General features: G+C 38.6%; 2 protein-coding genes across 2 annotated transcripts in view; both read right to left on the bottom strand.

Moving 5' to 3' along the window:
* Positions 1-12,687, bottom strand: part of LOC121540699 (receptor-type tyrosine-protein phosphatase eta) — a 44,719-nt gene extending 32,032 nt beyond the window's left edge. Inside the window, exons 1-6 of the mRNA XM_045207842.1 lie at positions 12,457-12,687; positions 9,935-10,195; positions 6,739-6,999; positions 6,250-6,510; positions 1,424-1,684; positions 934-1,194 (exon numbers count right to left, since the gene is read on the bottom strand). Coding sequence (XP_045063777.1) covers positions 934-1,194; positions 1,424-1,684; positions 6,250-6,510; positions 6,739-6,999; positions 9,935-10,195; positions 12,457-12,592 — 1,441 coding nt within the window. The 5' untranslated portion in view covers positions 12,593-12,687. The remainder of the gene's footprint in view (positions 1-933; positions 1,195-1,423; positions 1,685-6,249; positions 6,511-6,738; positions 7,000-9,934; positions 10,196-12,456) is intronic.
* A 22-nt stretch (positions 12,688-12,709) lies between these two features.
* LOC121540700 (receptor-type tyrosine-protein phosphatase eta) overlaps positions 12,710-19,927 on the bottom strand; it is a 48,835-nt gene continuing 41,617 nt past the window's right edge. The window contains exons 6-8 of the mRNA XM_041849737.1: positions 16,836-17,096; positions 16,346-16,606; positions 12,710-13,207 (exon numbers count right to left, since the gene is read on the bottom strand). Coding sequence (XP_041705671.1) covers positions 12,861-13,207; positions 16,346-16,606; positions 16,836-17,096 — 869 coding nt within the window. The 3' untranslated portion in view covers positions 12,710-12,860. The remainder of the gene's footprint in view (positions 13,208-16,345; positions 16,607-16,835; positions 17,097-19,927) is intronic.

Genomic DNA, 19,927 nt, shown 5'->3' with positions numbered 1-19,927 from the left:
TTTACAAACAAACACGTGACTGGCTCAACAGTTCTGGGGAACTACGGTAATCTTAATAATGTAACACAATGTGTCAGGTGAAATTAAGAATGCAATCTGCTTAATTTTCTAACACATTGCACAAGTTGACTGCAGGTATTTACTTAAAAAGTATCTACAAATATTAAAATGTATAGAAAAACTTCAAATAAATAGTTTCAACGGTATTGAAAAACCATCCCGTGGCTATTTCATAATACCCGGTATACGGTAAATACGGTATACCGCAAAAGCCTACACTAGACAATATTATATCTTCAAAGACATCAGTATTAAAAGTCCAATGCTGCCATTTCTATCTCAATATCAAATCATTTCTGGGTAACAATTAAGTACCTTACTTTGATTGTTTTCAATTAAAATGGTCAAAAATGAATAAAAATAGCTTTTTAGCAAAGAGCAATTTCTCAAGCAAGAATTGAGCTAGGACTGTCTGGGAGAGGTCTGAATGGGGAGGGGAAAACTGAAACTAGCTGTTATTGGCAGAGAGGGTTGGAACTCTTTCTTATTGGTCTTTTTAAAAATGTACCGCCTGGTGATGTCACACGGCAGGCCAAAACTCCATCCCACCAAAACAGAAAGACATTTCAGGCGGTCTTTTCAAACAGCTCCTACACTAAAAAGGGAATTATCATAATTTTCACATTTTCAGAGTATTATTCCACCCTCATAGTGTGGAAATATATACAGTATATAAAACACAGGAAAATCGCATTTGTGACTACACAGGCCCTTTAAAGGCCCCAATATACACTGTCCAGAGGGATGGATCAGCCTCTAGACATGAAAAATGTCCATTAATACCAAGAGTTCCGCTACTCAAGAACATCAGATACAGAATGTTGCATGAAGCAGTTAAGAAATAAAGCCCAGACAATTTAAACTTCATCTTACTTGTAAAGAGTGAAACACTGATAGTTTTGCCTTCAGTCATCTCATCTCCAGCCACTGCAGTGACCCTGAATGTGTACTTCACTCCAGCAGTCAGCTCAGTTACGTTAAAGGCTGTCTCCTTGGTAGTTGTATTCATATCTCTAACGCCACCAGTCCATTCTACTCTGTAGAAGGATCTGTTTCCCAATGGTTCAATCCAGCTCAGAGACACAGATGATGTTGTGATTTCAGAGACAGTGAGGTTCCTGATGACTTCAGGTTCTGTGCATGCAAGAAATGTACATTTTGGGAGAAGACCATACCATTAGGTTACTTAGTACCTACCTACAGTACTCTATTACAGGATTCCATCACTTCTGGTTCCAAAAAACAAAGAGGACTTTACCCTTCCTCTTATTGCCCTCTCATTGTTCAATACAGATATTAACATAATCATTACATGGTTCCACTTCAGAGAAAACATTAACACCATTCCAATGAAAAGGCTTACTTGTAAAGAGTGCTTTCTCCTGAGCATTTCCTTTAGTTATATTATCACCAGCCACTGCAGTGACCTTGAATGTGTACTTCCCTCCAGCAGTTAGCTCAGTTACATTAAAGGCTGTCTCATTGGTAGTTGTATTCATATCTCTACCGCCATTAGTCCATTCTATTCTATAGAAGGATCTGTTTCCCAACGGCTCAATCCAGCTCAGAGACACAGATGATGTTGTGATTTCATTGACAGTGAGGTTTCTGATGATTGCGGGCTCTGTGCGTGTAAGAAAGAGGGTTTGAGGGACAAAAGACAATAGGGTGTCTTCAAACATTAACATTGCAGGCTGACTTGTGCAATCCAGCACACATTGTAAGAGAGTATGTGTAAATCTGGACAAAACAATGGCACTAAACACTAGTCTTTGATAAAAATACCATCAAATAAACAAGAAGAACTTCTGAACAAATATATCAAATACAACATGCAGTGTTTCCCCTATATTAATTTAACAAATTGTTGCCGCCATTCCAAAGAATATAATTTGCAGTTGAATGCAGATAAACATATTTCCTAAAATATTCCGGATCAGTTGGAGTCTACACTCCCTTCTCAAGAGAGAATTATGTGAACCAAAACTACAGTGACTGACGGATATACTGGTTAAAAATGATGGGTAATCCTTCAGTAGTCTTATCAGCAGCGACTGCAGTAACCATGAGTCTGTACTGCACTCCAGCAGTCAGCTCAGTTACATTAAAGGCTGTCTCATTGGTAGTTCTATTCAATTCTCTACTGCCATCGGTCCACTCTATTCTATGGAAGGAGCTGTTTCCCAATGGTTCAATCCAGTTTAGAGACACAGATGATGTTGTGATTTCAGAGACAGAGAGGTTCCTGATGACTTCAGTTTCCACGTGAGCAAGAAAGGTGATTTTAGGGGATACTAGACTAGGGTTGGGCGGTATCCAGATTTTCATATCATCATAACGTCCTTCTCTCATGCCGGAATTTACGGTATTACCGGCTTAGTACACAAGAGGGAGCAAAAAAAAAAAGAAGCTAATTGGGAGTCTATTACCAGAATGCTAACAGAATTAGCACAAATAATCGCGAATTTACATGGAGGATGCTAGCTAAATATGTTAACGAGAACAAACACACAAAAATGTTTTTATGAAAAGACAGTCCAGATCATGAAGTTATACACACACATATATATATATATATATATATATATATATATATATACAGTGGGGAAAAAAAGTATTTAGTCAGCCACCAATTGTGCAAGTTCTCCCACTTAAAAAGATGAGAGAGGCCTGTAATTTTCATCATAGGTACACGTCAACTATGACAGACAAATTGAGAAAACAAATTCCAGAAAATCACATTGTAGGATTTTTAATGAATTTATTTGCAAATTATGGTGGAAAATAAGTATTTGGTCACCTACAAACAAGCAAGATTTCTGGCTCTCATAGACCTGTAACTTCTTCTTTAAGAGGCTCTTCTGTCCTCCACTTGTTACCTGTATTAATGGCACCTGTTTGAACTTGTTATCAGTATAAAAGACACCTGTCCACAACCTCAAACAGTCACACTCCAAACTCCACTATGGCCAAGACCAAAGAGCTGTCAAAGGACACCAGAAACAAAATTGTAGACCTGCACCAGGCTGGGAAGACTGAATCTGCAATAGGTAAGCAGCTTGGTTTGAAGAAATCAACTGTGGGAGCAAATATTAGGAAATGGAAGACATACAAGACCACTGATAATCTCCCTCGATCTGGGGCTCCACGCAAGATCTCACCCCGTGGGGTCAAAATGATCACAAGAACGGTGAGCAAAAATCCCAGAACCACACGGGGGGACCTAGTGAATGACCTGCAGAGAGCTGGGACCAAAGTAACAAAGCCTACCATCAGTAACACACTACGCCGCCAGGGACTCAAATCCTGCAGTTCTAGACGTGTCCCCCTGCTTAAGCCAGTACATGTCCAGGCCCGTCTGAAGTTTGCTAGAGTGCATTTGGATGATCCAGAAGAGGATTGGGAGAATGTCATATGAAACCAAAATAGAACTTTTTGGTAAAAACTCAACTCGTCGTGTTTGGAGGACAAAGAATGCTGAGTTGCATCCAAAGAACACCATACCTACTGTGAAGCGTGGGGGTGGAAACATCATGCTTTGGGGCTGTTTTTCTGCAAAGGGACCAGGACGACTGATTCGTGTAAAGGAAAGAATGAATGGGGCCATGTATCGTGAGATTTTGAGTGAAAACCTCCTTCCATCAGCAAGGGCATTGAAGATGAAACGTGGCTGGGTCTTTCAGCATGACAATGATCCCAAACAAACCGCCCGGGTAACGAAGGAGTGGCTTCGTAAGAAGCATTTCAAGGTCCTGGAGTGGCCTAGCCAGTCTCCAGATCTCAACCCCATAGAAAATCTTTGGAGGGAGTTGAAAGTCTGTGTTGCCCAGCGACAGCCCCAAAACATCACTGCTCTAGAGGAGATCTGCATGGAGGAATGGGCCAAAATACCAGCAACAGTGTATGAAAACCTTGTGAAGACATACAGAAAACATTTGACCTGTGTCATTGCCAACAAAGGGTATATAACAAAGTATTGAGAAACTTTTGTTATTGACCAAATACTTATTTTCCACCATAATTTGCAAATAAATTCATAAAAAATCCTACAATGTGATTTTCTGGATTTTTTTTTCTAATTTTGTCTGTCATAGTTGACGTGTACCTATGATTAAATTTATAGGCCTCTCTCATCTTTTTAAGTGGGAGAACTTGCACAATTGGTGGCTGACTAAATACTTTTTTGCCCCACTGATATATATATATATATATATATATATATATATATATATATATATTGGTGCTATTGAAAGTAATTAATTGGTGACTTTGGACATTTACAAGTGAATTTGAACGAGAGAAATTGTGCAAATGAACAGAACTGGCTCTGGAGCAGCATGCGTACATGCTGTGTCTGTGTGCAGTCTGGAGTCGCTAGGGCAACGGAACTGCCTGCTCTGCTCAAAGAAGATGGGGGAGGAGCAGACTGGCCGATGGGGGAGGAGCAGACGGGCCGAGAACGGAGAGGAGGAAAAACTCAAGGAAATCAAAAGATAGCTGTGGCAGCTGTACAGATAACTAATCCAAAGGGCTTTGACTTCTCAAACACGGCAGAAACACAACACAATATGATCCACAATCACCTTATTAATTCAGCCACTTACTTTGATAACTACCAAATTAAACATAAGGGTCACGTTAATGCAGAATAATTCGTTTTTCAAGCAGGAAAAAAATATAAAACGAAAAAGAAATATCTTGCTGCGTTTTATAAACGCAGATCTAAAATGATTCTTATTGTAATTTCTGCTCGGCATCAAACAAATATTGTGCTTCAGTTGAACACGAACAGGCATTCTATCAGCAGACAGTGTTCTGACTGATGTGCAGATACTTTCCTCCAGTACTTTTCTCGGTGTAGCCAGCCTACTTTTCTTTGGTGAAATGCAAGATTCACTTTAAGAAAAACATTAGGAAATGTAGCTGGCTACATTCTTTCTATGATAAACATTATAAATATGATGGCCTTAAATAGTTTTTGCAAAAAAAAGACCTCATTTTTCATTGTAAGCCCTTTTAACCTGCTTGTGTTGCTGCTAGCCAAATAGCGTTGCACTTCTGTTCTCATCTGATGGAAATGAAGCTATATTCTGCCGAATGTGTTGGACTAATGTATTTTCTGTGAAGGAAAACTACAGTTACACGTCCCTGATCACTCTGTTGAAGCAAAAAACAACTGTTGACTTTCAATATAAAACGTAACCCCTGTCAATACACAGCTGGACTCACCTGCGCCTGCTGTCTCCAGTTGTGCTATTTACAAACAAACACGTGACTGGCTCAACAGTTCTGGGGAACTACGGTAATCTTAATAATGTAACACAATGTGACAGGTGAAATTAAGAATGCAATCTGCTTAATTTTCTAACACATTGCACAAGTTGACTGCAGGTATTTACTTAAAAAGTATCTACAAATATTAAAATGTATAGAAAAACTTCAAATAAATAGTTTCAACGGTATTGAAAAACCATCCCGTGGCTATTTCATAATACCCCGGTATACGGTAAATACGGTATACCGCAAAAGCCTACACTAGACAATATTATATCTTCAAAGACATCAGTATTAAAAGTCCAATGCTGCCATTTCTATCTCAATATCAAATCATTTCTGGGTAACAATTAAGTACCTTACTTTGATTGTTTTCAATTAAAATGGTCAAAAATGAATAAAAATAGCTTTTTAGCAAAGAGCAATTTCTCAAGCAAGAATTGAGCTAGGACTGTCTGGGAGAGGTCTGAATGGGGAGGGGAAAACTGAAACTAGCTGTTATTGGCAGAGAGGGTTGGAACTCTTTCTTATTGGTCTTTTTAAAAATGTACCGCCTGGTGATGTCACACGGCAGGCCAAAACTCCATCCCACCAAAACAGAAAGACATTTCAGGCGGTCTTTTCAAACAGCTCCTACACTAAAAGGGAATTATCATAATTTTCACATTTTCAGAGTATTATTCCACCCTCATAGTGTGGAAATATATACAGTATATAAAACACAGGAAAATCGCATTTGTGACTACACAGGCCCTTTAAAGGCCCCAATATACACTGTCCAGAGGGATGGATCAGCCTCTAGACATGAAAAATGTCCATTAATACCAAGAGTTCCGCTACTCAAGAACATCAGATACAGAATGTTGCATGAAGCAGTTAAGAAATAAAGCCCAGACAATTTAAACTTCATCTTACTTGTAAAGAGTGAAACACTGATAGTTTTGCCTTCAGTCATCTCATCTCCAGCCACTGCAGTGACCCTGAATGTGTACTTCACTCCAGCAGTCAGCTCAGTTACGTTAAAGGCTGTCTCCTTGGTAGTTGTATTCATATCTCTAACGCCACCAGTCCATTCTACTCTGTAGAAGGATCTGTTTCCCAATGGTTCAATCCAGCTCAGAGACACAGATGATGTTGTGATTTCAGAGACAGTGAGGTTCCTGATGACTTCAGGTTCTGTGCATGCAAGAAATGTACATTTTGGGAGAAGACCATACCATTAGGTTACTTAGTACCTACCTACAGTACTCTATTACAGGATTCCATCACTTCTGGTTCCAAAAACAAAGAGGACTTTACCCTTCCTCTTATTGCCCTCTCATTGTTCAATACAGATATTAACATAATCATTACATGGTTCCACTTCAGAGAAAACATTAACACCATTCCAATGAAAAGGCTTACTTGTAAAGAGTGCTTTCTCCTGAGCATTTCCTTTAGTTATATTATCACCAGCCACTGCAGTGACCTTGAATGTGTACTTCCCTCCAGCAGTTAGCTCAGTTACATTAAAGGCTGTCTCATTGGTAGTTGTATTCATATCTCTACCGCCATTAGTCCATTCTATTCTATAGAAGGATCTGTTTCCCAACGGCTCAATCCAGCTCAGAGACACAGATGATTTTGTGATTTCAGTGACAGTGAGGTTTCTGATGATTGCGGGCTCTGTGCGTGTAAGAAAGAGGGTTTGAGGGACAAAAGACAATAGGGTGTCTTCAAACATTAACATTGCAGGCTGACTTGTGCAATCCAGCACACATTGTAAGAGAGTATGTGTAAATCTGGACAAAACAATGGCACTAAACACTAGTCTTTGATACAAATACCATCAAATAAACAAGAAGAACTTCTGAACAAATATATCAAATACAACATGCAGTGTTTCCCCTATATTAATTTAACAAATTGTTGCCGTCATTCCAAATAACATAATTTGCAGTTGAATGCAGATAAACATATTTCCTAAAATATTCCGGATCAGTTGGGAGTCTACACTCCCTTCTCAAGAGAGAATTATGTGAACCAAAACTACAGTGACTGACGGATATACTGGTTAAAAATGATGGGTAATCCTTCAGTAGTCTTATCAGCAGCGACTGCAGTAACCATGAGTCTGTACTGCACTCCAGCAGTCAGCTCAGTTACATTAAAGGCTGCCTCATTGGTAGTTCTATTCAATTCTCTACTGCCATCGGTCCACTCTACTCTATGAAAGGAGCTGTTTCCCAATGGTTCAATCCAGTTTAGAGACACAGATGATGTTGTGATTTCAGAGACAGAGAGGTTCCTGATGACTTCAGTTTCTACGTGAGCAAGAAAGGTGATTTTAGGGGATACTAGACTAGGGTTGGGCGGTATCCAGATTTTCATATCATCATAACGTCCTTCTCTCATGCCGGAATTTATGGTATTACCGGCTTAGTACACAAGAGGGAGCAAAAAAAAAAAAGAAGCTAATTGGGAGTCTATTACCAGAATGCTAACAGAATTAGCACAAATAATAGCGAATTTACATGGAGGATGCTAGCTAAATATGTTAACGAGAACAAACACACAAAAATGTTTTTATGAAAAGACAGTCCAGATCATGAAGTTATACACACACACATATATATATATATATATATATATATATATATATATATATATTGGTGCTATTGAAAGTAATTAATTGGTGACTTTGGACATTTACAAGTGAATTTGAACGAGAGAAATTGTGCAAATGAACAGAACTGGCTCTGGAGCAGCATGCGTACATGCTGTGTCTGTGTGCAGTCTGGAGTCGCTAGGGCAACGGAACTGCCTGCTCTGCTCAAAGAAGATGGGGGAGGAGCAGACTGGCCGATGGGGGAGGAGCAGACGGGCCGAGAACGGAGAGGAGGAAAAATTCAAGGTAATCAAAAGATAGCTGTGGCAGCTGTACAGATAACTAATCCAAAGGGCTTTGACTTCTCAAACACGGCAGAAACACAACACAATATGATGCACAATCACCTTATTAATTCAGCCACTTACTTTGATAACTACCAAATTAAACATAAGGGTCACGTTAATGCAGAATAATTCGTTTTTCAAGCAGGAAAAAAATATAAAACGAAAAAGAAATATCTTGCTGCGTTTTATAAACGCAGATCTAAAATGATTCTTATTGTAATTTCTGCTTGGCATCAAACAAATATTGTGCTTCAGTTGAACACGAACAGGCATTCTATCAGCAGACAGTGTTCTGACTGATGTGCAGATACTTTTCTCCAGTACTTTTCTCGGTGTAGCAGCCTACTTTTCTTTGGTGAAATGCAAGATTCACTTTAAGAAAAACATTAGGAAATGTAGCTGGCTACATTCTTTCTATGATAAACATTAGAAATATGATGGCCTTGCATAGTTTTTGCAAAAAAAAGACCTCATTTTTCATTGTAAGCCCTTTTAACCTGCTTGTGTTGCTGCTAGCCAAATAGCGTTGCACTTCTGTTCTCATCTGATGGAAATGAAGCTATATTCTGCCGAATGTGTTGGACTAATGTATTTTCTGTGAAGGAAACCTACAGTTACACGTCCCTGATCACTCTGTTGAAGCAAAAAACAACTGTTGACTTTCAATATAAAACGTAACCCCTGTCAATACACAGCTGGACTCACCTGCGCCTGCTGTCTCCAGTTGTGCTATTTACAAACAAACACGTGACTGGCTCAACAGTTCTGGGGAACTACGGTAATCTTAATAATGTAACACAATGTGACAGGTGAAATTAAGAATGCAATCTGCTTAATTTTCTAACACATTGCACAAGTTGACTGCAGGTATTTACTTAAAAAGTATCTACAAATATTAAAATGTATAGAAAAACTTCAAATAAATAGTTTCAACGGTATTGAAAAACCATCCCGTGGGTATTTCATAATACCCCGGTATACGGTAAATACGGTATACCGCAAAAGCCTACACTAGACAATATTATATCTTCAAAGACATCAGTATTAAAAGTCCAATGCTGCCATTTCTATCTCAATATCAAATCATTTCTGGGTAACAATTAAGTACCTTACTTTGATTGTTTTCAATTAAAATGGTCAAAAATGAATAAAAATAGCTTTTTAGCAAAGAGCAATTTCTCAAGCAAGAATTGAGCTAGGACTGTCTGGGAGAGGTCTGAATGGGGAGGGGAAAACTGAAAACTAGCTGTTATTGGCAGAGAGGGTTGGAACTCTTTCTTATTGGTCTTTTTAAAAATGTACCGCCTGGTGATGTCACACGGCAGGCCAAAACTCCATCCCACCAAAACAGAAAGACATTTCAGGCGGTCTTTTCAAACAGCTCCTACACTAAAAGGGAATTATCATAATTTTCACATTTTCAGAGTATTATTCCACCCTCATAGTGTGGAAATATATACAGTATATAAAACACAGGAAAATCGCATTTGTGACTACACAGGCCCTTTAAAGGCCCCAATATACACTGTCCAGAGGGATGGATCAGCCTCTAGACATGAAAAATGTCCATTAATACCAAGAGTTCCGCTACTCAAGAACATCAGATACAGAATGTTGCATGAAGCAGTTAAGAAATAAAGCCCAGACAATTTAAACTTCATCTTACTTGTAAAGAGTGAAACACTGATCGTTTTGCCTTCAGTCATCTCATCTCCAGCCACTGCAGTGACCCTGAATGTGTACTTCACTCCAGCAGTCAGCTCAGTTACGTTAAAGGCTGTCTCCTTGGTAGTTGTATTCATATCTCTAACGCCACCAGTCCATTCTACTCTGTAGAAGGATCTGTTTCCCAATGGTTCAATCCAGCTCAGAGACACAGATGATGTTGTGATTTCAGTGACAGTGAGGTTTCTGATGATTGCGGGCTCTGTGCGTGTAAGAAAGAGGGTTTGAGGGACAAAAGACAATAGGGTGTCTTCAAACATTAACATTGCAGGCTGACTTGTGCAATCCAGCACACATTGTAAGATAGTATGTGTAAATCTGGACAAAACAATGGCACTAAACACTAGTGTTTGATAAAAATATAATCAAATAAACAAGAAGAACTTCTGAACAAAGATATCAAATACAACATGCAGTTTTTTCCCTATATTCATTTAACAAATTGTTGCCGCCATTCCAAAGAACATAATTAAATAAAATATATACAGTGAGCTCCCAAAGTATTGGGATAGTGAAAATGTTTTTGTTGTTTCGGCTCTGTACTCCAGCAAATTGGATTTGCAATGATGCAATGACTATGAGGTTAAGGTGCAGACTGTCAGCTTTAATTTGAGGGTATTTTCATCCATATCGGGTGAACCGTTGAAGAATTACAGCACTTTTTGTATATAGTCTCCCCATTTTAGGAGACCAAAAGTATTGGGACAAATTCAATTATATTTGTATTAAAGTAGTAAAACGTTAAGCATTTGGTCCCATATTTATAGCACGCAATTGCTACATCAAGCTTGTGAATCTTCAAGTTTGTTGGATGTGTTTGCTGTTTGTTTTGGTTGTGTTTCAGATTATTTTGTGCCTAATACAAATTAATGGTGAATAATGTATTGGTGAATTACACGTAAGGGTCGCGTTAATGCAGAATTCTTCGTTTTTCAAGCAGGAAAAAAATATAAAACGAAAAAGAAATATCTTGCTGCGTTTTATAAACGCAGATCTAAAATGATTCTTATTGTAATTTCTGCTCGGCATCAAACAAAGATTGTGCTTCAGTTGAACACGAACAGGCATTCTATCAGCAGACAGTGTTCTGACTGATGTGCAGATACTTTTCTCCAGTACTTTTCTCGGTGTAGCCAGCCTACTTTTCTTTGGTGAAATGCAAGATTCACTTTAAGAAAAACAGTAGGAAATGTAGCTGGCTACATTCTTTCTATGATAAACATTAGAAATATGATGGCCTTGCATAGTTTTTGCAAAAAAAAGACCTCATTTTTCATTGTAAGCCCTTTTAACCTGCTTGTGTTGCTGCTAGCCAAATAGCGTTGCACTTCTGTTCTCATCTGATGGAAATGAAGCTATATTCTGCCGAATGTGTTGGACTAATGTATTTTCTGTGAAGGAAAACGATAGCTACACGTCCCTGATCACTCTATTGAAGCAAAAAACAACTGTTGACTTTCAATATAAAACGCAACCCCTGTCAATACACAGCTGGACTCACCTGCACCTGCTGTCTCCAGTTGTGCTATTTACAAACAAACACGTGACTGGCTCAACAGTTCTGGGGAACTACGGTAATCTTAATAATGTAACACAATGTGACAGGTGAAATTAAGAATGCAATCTGCTTAATTTTCTAACACATTGCACAAGTTGACTGCAGGTATTTACTTAAAAAGTATCTACAAATATTAAAAATGTATAGAAAAACTTCAAATACATAGTTTCAACGGTATTGAAAAACCATCCCGTGGCTATTTCATAATACCCCGGTATACGGTAAATACGGTATACAGCAAAAGCCTACACTAGACAATATTATATCTTCAAAGACATCAGTATTAAAAGTCCAATGCTGCCATTTCTATCTCAATATCAAATCATTTCTGGGTAACAATTAAGTACCTTACTTTGATTGTTTTCAATTAAAATGGTCAAAAATGAATAAATATAGCTTCTTAGCAAAGAGCAATTTCTCAAGCAAGAATTGAGCAAGGACTGTCTGGGAGAGGTCTGAATGGGGAGGGGAAAACTGAAAACTAGCTGTTATTGGCAGAGAGGGTTGGAACTCTTTCTTATTGGTCTTTTAACAAATGTACCGCCTTGTGATGTCACACGGCAGGCCAAAACTCCATCCCACCAAAACAGAAAGACATTTCAGGCGGTCTTTTCAAACAGCTCCTACACTAAAAGGGAATTATCATAATTTTCACATTTTCAGAGTATTATTCCACTCTCATAGTGTGGAAATATATACAGTATATAAAACACAGGAAAATCACATTTGTGACTACACAGGCCCTTTAAAGGCCCCAATATACACTGTCCAGAGGGATGGATCAGCCTCTAGACATGAAAAATGTCCATTAATACCAAGAGTTCCGCTACTCAAGAACATCAGATACAGAATGTTGCATGAAGCAGTTAAGAAATAAAGCCCAGACAATTTAAACTTCATCTTACTTGTAAAGAGTGAAACACTGATAGTTTTGCCTTCAGTCATCTCATCTCCAGCCACTGCAGTGACCCTGAATGTGTACTTCACTCCAGCAGTCAGCTCAGTTACGTTAAAGGCTGTCTCCTTGGTAGTTGTATTCATATCTCTAACGCCACCAGTCCATTCTACTCTATAGAAGGATCTGTTTCCCAATGGTTCAATCCAGCTCAGAGACACAGATGATGTTGTGATTTCAGTGACAGCGAGGTTTCTGATGACTTCAGGTTCTGTGCATGCAAGAAATGTACATTTTGGGAGAAGACCATACCATTAGATTACTTAGTACCTACCTACAGTACTCTATTACAGGATTCCATCACTTCTGGTTCCAAAAAACAAAGAGGACTTTACCCTTCCTCTTATTGCCCTCTCATTGTTCAATACAGATATTAACATAATCATTACATGGTTCCACTTCAGAGAAAACATTAACACCATTCCAATGAAAAGGCTTACTTGTAAAGAGTGCTTTCTCCTGAGCATTTCCTTTAGTTATATTATCACCAGCCACTGCAGTGACCTTGAATGTGTACTTCACTCCAGCAGTTAGCTCAGTTACATTAAAGGCTGTCTCATTGGTAGTTGTATTCATATCTCTACCGCCATTAGTCCATTCTATTCTATAGAAGGATCTGTTTCCCAACGGCTCAATCCAGCTCAGAGACACAGATGATGTTGTGATTTCAGTGACAGTGAGGTTTCTGATGATTGCGGGCTCTGTGCGTGTAAGAAAGAGGGTTTGAGGGACAAAAGACAATAGGGTGTCTTCAAACATTAACATTGCAGGCTGACTTGTGCAATCCAGCACACATTGTAAGAGAGTATGTGTAAATCTGGACAAAACAATGGCACTAAACACTAGTCTTTGATAAAAATACCATCAAATAAACAAGAAGAACTTCTGAACAAATATATCAAATACAACATGCAGTGTTTCCCCTATATTAATTTAACAAATTGTTTGCGCCATTCCAAAGAATATAATTTGCAGTTGAATGGAGATAAACATATTTCCTAAAATATTCCGGATCAGTTGGAGTCTACACTCCCTTCTCAAGAGAGAATTATGTGAACCAAAACTACAGTGACTGACGGATATACTGGTTAAAAATGATGGGTAATCCTTCAGTAGTCTTATCAGCAGCGACTGCAGTAACCATGAGTCTGTACTGCACTCCAGCAGTCAGCTCAGTTACATTAAAGGCTGTCTCATTGGTAGTTCTATTCAATTCTCTACTGCCATCGGTCCACTCTACTCTATGGAAGGAGCTGTTTCCCAATGGTTCAATCCAGTTTAGAGACACAGATGATGTTGTGATTTCAGAGACAGAGAGGTTCCTGATGACTTCAGTTTCTACATGAGCAAGAAAGGTGATTTTAGGGGATACTAGACTAGGGTTGGGCGGTATCCAGATTTTCATATCATCATAACGTCCTTCTCTCATGCCGGAATTTACAGTATTGCTGGCTTAGTACACAAGAGGGAGCAAAAAAAAAAAGAAGCTAATTGGGAGTCTATTACCAGAATGCTAACAGAATTAGCACAAATAATAGCGAATTTACATGGAGGATGCTAGCTAAATATGTTAACGAGAACAAACACACAAAAAAATAAATATGAAAAGACAGTCCAGATCATGAAGTTATACACACACATATATATATATATATATATTGGTGCTACTGAAAGTAATTAATTGGTGACTTTGGACATTTACAAGTGAATTTGAACGAGAGAAATTGTGCAAATGAACAGAACTGGCTCTGGAGCAGCATGCGTACATGCTGTGTCTGTGTGCAGTCTGGAGTCGCTAGGGCAACGGAACTGCCTGCTCTGCTCTGCAACGGTACCCCCCAGTATATATAGCCTCCCTACTGTCACTTTATTTTACTTCTGCTCTTTTTTTCTCAACACTTTTTTTGTTGTTTTTTTATTCTTACTTTTTTGTTTAAAATAAATGCACTGTTGGTTAAGGGCTGTAAGTAAGCATTTCACTGTAATGTCTGCACCTGTTGTATTCGGCGCATGTGACCAATAAAATTTGATTTGATTTGATTTGATTTGCTCAAAGAAGATGGGGGAGGAGCAGACTGGCCGATGGGGGAGGAGCAGACGGGCGGAGAACGGAGAGGAGGAAAAACTCAAGGAAATCAAAAGATAGCTGTGGCAGCTGTACAGATAACTAATCCAAAGGGCTTTGACTTCTCAAACACGGCAGAAACACAACACAATATGATGCACAATCACCTTATTAATTCAGCCACTTACTTTGATAACTACCAAATTAAACATAAGGGTCACGTTAATGCAGAATAATTCGTTTTTCAAGCAGGAAAAAAATATAAAACGAAAAAGAAATATCTTGCTGCGTTTTATAAACACAGATCTAAAATGATTCTTATTGTAATTTCTGCTCGGCATCAAACAAATATTGTGCTTCAGTTGAACACGAACAGGCATTCTATCAGCAGACAGTGTTTTGACTGATGTGCAGATACTTTTCTCCAGTACTTTTCTCGGTGTAGCCAGCCTACTTCTCTTTTGTGAAATGCAAGATTCACTTTAAGAAAAACATTAGGAAATGTAGCTGGCTACATTCTTTCTATGATAAACATTATAAATATGATGGCCTTGCATAGTTTTTGCAAAAAAAAGACCTAATTTTTCATTGTAAGCCCTTTTAACCTGCTTGTGTTGCTGCTAGCCAAATAGCGTTGCACTTCTGTTCTCATCTGATGGAAATGAAGCTATATTCTGCCGAATGTGTTGGACTAATGTATTTTCTGTGAAGGAAAACTATAGCTACACGTCCCTGATCACTCTATTGAAGCAAAAAACAACTGTTGACTTTCAATATAAAACGCAACCCCTGTCAATACACAGCTGGACTCACCTGCGCCTGCTGTCTCCAGTTGTGCTATTTACAAACAAACACGTGACTGGCTCAACAGTTCTGGGGAACTACAGTAATCTTAATAATGTAACACAATGTGACAGGTGAAATTAAGAATGCAATCTGCTTAATTTTCTAACACATTGCACAAGTTGACTGCAGGTATTTACTTAAAAAGTATCTACAAATATTAAAATGTATAGAAAAACTTCAAATAAATAGTTTCAACGGTATTGAAAAACCATCCCGTGGCTATTTCATAATACCCCGGTATACGGTAAATACGGTATACAGCAAAAGCCTACACTAGACAATATTATATCTTCAAAGACATCAGTATTAAAAGTCCAATGCTGCCATTTCTATCTCAATATCAAATAATTTCTGGGTAACAATTAAGTACCTTACTTTGATTGTTTTCAATTAAAATGGTCAAAAATGAATAAATATAGCTTCTTAGCAAAGAGCAATTTCTCAAGCAAGAATTGAGCAAGGACTGTCTGGGAGAGGTCTGAATGGGGAGGGTAAAACTGAAAACTAGCTGTTATTGGCAGAGAGGGTTGGAACTCTTTCTTATTGGTCTTTTAACAAATGTACCGCCTTGTGATGTCACACGGCAGGCCAAAACTCCATCCCACCAAAACAGAAAGACATTTCAGGCGGTCTTTTCAAACAGCTCCTACACTAAAAGGGAATTATCATAATTTTCACATTTTCAGAGTATTATTCCACCCTCATAGTGTGGAAATATATACAGTATATAAAACACAGGAAAATCGCATTTGTGACTACACAGGCCCTTTAAAGGCCCCAATATACACTGTCCAGAGGGATGGATCAGCCTCTAGACATGAAAAATGTCCATTAATACCAAGAGTTCCGCTACTCAAGAACATCAGATACAGAATGTTGCATGAAGCAGTTAAGAAATAAAGCCCAGACAATTTAAACTTCATCTTACTTGTAAAGAGTGAAACACTGATCGTTTTGCCTTCAGTCATCTCATCTCCAGCCACTGCAGTGACCCTGAATGTGTACTTCACTCCAGCAGTCAGCTCAGTTACGTTAAAGGCTGTCTCCTTGGTAGTTGTATTCATATCTCCAACGCCACCAGTCCATTCTATTCTATAGAAGGATCTGTTTCCCAATGGTTCAATCCAGCTCAGAGACACAGATGATGATGTGATTTCAGAGACAGTGAGGTTCCTGATGACTTCAGGTTCTGTGCATGCAAGAAATGTACATTTTGGGAGAAGACCATACCATTAGGTTACTTAGTACCTACCTACAGTACTCTATTACAGGATTCCATCACTTCTGGTTCCAAAAAAGAAAGAGGACTTTACCCTTCCTCTTATTGCCCTCTCATTGTTCAATACAGATATTAACATAATCATTACATGGTTCCACTTCAGAGAAAACATTAACACCATTCCAATGAAAAGGCTTACTTGTAAAGAGTGCTTTCTCCTGAGCATTTCCTGTAGTTATATTATCACCAGCCACTGCAGTGACCTTGAATGTGTACTTCACTCCAGCAGTTAGCTCAGTTACATTAAAGGCTGTCTCATTGGTAGTTGTATTCATATCTCTACCGCCATTAGTCCATTCTATTCTATAGAAGGATCTGTTTCCCAACGGCTCAATCCAGCTCAGAGACACAGATGATGTTGTGATTTCATTGACAGTGAGGTTTCTGATGATTGCGGGCTCTGTGCGTGTAAGAAAGAGGGTTTGAGGGACAAAAGACAATAGGGTGTCTTCAAACATTAACATTGCAGGCTGACTTGTGCAATCCAGCACACATTGTAAGAGAGTATGTGTAAATCTGGACAAAACAATGGCACTAAACACTAGTCTTTGATAAAAATACCATCAAATAAACAAGAAGAACTTCTGAACAAATATATCAAATACAACATGCAGTGTTTCCCCTATATTAATTTAACAAATTGTTGCCGCCATTCCAAATAACATAATTTGCAGTTGAATTCAGATATAATATTCTGGATCAGTTGGAGTCTACACTCCCTTCTCAAGAGATAATTATGTGAACCAAAACTACAGTGACTGACGGATATACTGGTTAAAAATGATGGGTAATCCTTCAGTAGTCTTATCAGCAGTGACTGCAGTAACCATGAGTCTGTACTGCACTCCAGCAGTCAGCTCAGTTACATTAAAGGCTGTCTCATTGGTAGTTCTATTCAATTCTCTACTGCCATCGGTCCACTCTACTCTATGGAAGGAGCTGTTTCCCAATGGTTAAATCCAGTTTAGAGACACATATGATGTTGTGATTTCAGAGACAGAGAGGTTCCTGATGACTTCAGTTTCTACATGAGCAAGAAAGGTGATTTTAGGGGATACTAGACTAGGGTTGGGCGGTATCCAGATTTTCATATCATCATAACGGCCTTCTCTCATGCCGGAATTTACGGTATTGCTGGCTTAGTACACAAGAGGGAGAAAAAAAAAAGAAGCTAATTGGGAGTCTATTACCAGAATGCTAACAGAATTAGCACAAATAATCGCGAATTTACATGGAGGATGCTAGCTAAATATGTTAACGAGAACAAACACACAAAAAAAATAATATGAAAAGACAGTCCAGATCATGAAGTTATACACACACATATATATATATATATATATATATATATATATATATTGGTGCTACTGAAAGTAATTAATTGGTGACTTTGGACATTTACAAGTGAATTTGTACGAGAGAAATTGTGCAAATGAACAGAACTGGCTCAGGAGCAGCATGCGTACATGCTGTGTCTGTGTGCAGTCTGGAGTCGCTAGGGCAACGGAACTGCCTGCTCTGCTCAAAGAAGATGGGGGAGGAGCAGACTGGCCGATGGGGGAGGAGCAGACGGGCCGAGAACGGAGAGGAGGAAAAACTCAAGGAAATCAAAAGATAGCTGTGGCAGCTGTACAGATAACTAATCCAAAGGGCTTTGACTTCTCAAACACGGCAGAAACACAACACAATATGATGCACAATCACCTTATTAAAACAGCCACTTACTTTGATAACTACCAAATTAAACATAAGGGTCACGTTAATGCAGAATTCTTCGTTTTTCAAGCAGGAAAAAAATATAAAACAAAAAAGAAATATCTTGCTGCGTTTTATAAACACAGATCTAAAATGATTCTTATTGTAATTTCTGCTCGGCATCAAACAAATATTGTGCTTCAGTTGAACACGAACAGGCATTCTATCAGCAGACAGTGTTCTGACTGATGTGCAGATACTTTTCTCCAGTACTTTTCTCGGTGTAGCCAGCCTACTTTTCTATGGTGAAATGCAAGATTCACTTTAAGAAAAACATTAGGAAATGTAACTGGCTACATTCTTTCTATGATAAACATTAGAAATATGATGGCCTTGCATAGTTTTTGCAAAAAAAATACCTTATTTTTTCATTGTAAGCCCCTTTAATCTGCTTGTGTTGCTGCTAGTGTCACGGTTTCGGCCGAGGCTGCTCCTTCTCCTTGTTCGGGCAGGCTTCGGCGGTCGTCGTCTCCGGAGTACTAGCTGCCACCGTTCTATGTTTCGATGTTTGTTTGGTTTTGTCTGTTTTGTTTCACCTGTTCCTTGTTAGTGTTAATTATGCGTCCTATAAGTTCTCTTGGGTTTTGTCATGTGTTGTGTGTAATTGTTCGTTGTCATTTTGGGATGCTAGTTCGTTTATCTCTCTGTATTGTTTTTGAAGAGAGTTCCGCACAGTGTGTGCCTTTAGTTTGTATTATACCGGTGTGCGTAAAGTTCGCTTGCCTGCCAGGTTGTATTTAGCCGTGTTTGGCTTGTTCCTTTTGTCTTCACTAAAGACGTTAGTACGAAGCCTCTGTGTGTCCTGCGCTTGATTCCACACCACATCTACACTCAACCTTGACAGCTAGCCAAATAGCGTTGCACTTCTGTTCTCATCTGATGGAAATGAAGCTATATTCTGCCGAATGTGTTGGACTAATGTATTTTCTGTGAAGGAAAACTATAGTTACACGTCCCTGATCACTCTGTTGAAGCAAAAAACAACTGTTGACTTTCAATATAAAACGCAACCCCTGTCAATACACAGCTGGACTCACCTGCGCCTGCTGTCTCCAGTTGTGCTATTTACAAACAAACACGTGACTGGCTCAACAGTTCTGGGGAACTACGGTAATCTTAATAATGTAACACAATGTGACAGGTGAAATTAAGAATGCAATCTGCTTAATTTTCTAACACATTGCACAAGTTGACTGCAGGTATTTACTTAAAAAGTATCTACAAATATTAAAATGTATAGAAAAACTTCAAATACATAGTTTCAACGGTATTGAAAAACCATCCCGTGGCTATTTCATAATACCCCGGTATACGGTAAATACGGTATACCGCAAAAGCCTACACTAGACAATATTATATCTTCAAAGACATCAGTATTAAAAGTCCAATGCTGCCATTTCTATCTCAATATCAAATCATTTCTGGGTAACAATTAAGTACCTTACTTTGATTGTTTTCAATTAAAATGGTCAAAAA

Source organism: Coregonus clupeaformis, chromosome 26, assembly GCF_020615455.1.
Source record: "Coregonus clupeaformis isolate EN_2021a chromosome 26, ASM2061545v1, whole genome shotgun sequence".
In the NCBI taxonomy this organism is placed as follows: domain Eukaryota; kingdom Metazoa; phylum Chordata; class Actinopteri; order Salmoniformes; family Salmonidae; genus Coregonus; species Coregonus clupeaformis.
Note: the sequence above shows the minus strand (reverse complement) of the source record. Positions and strands in the feature narration are given on the sequence as shown.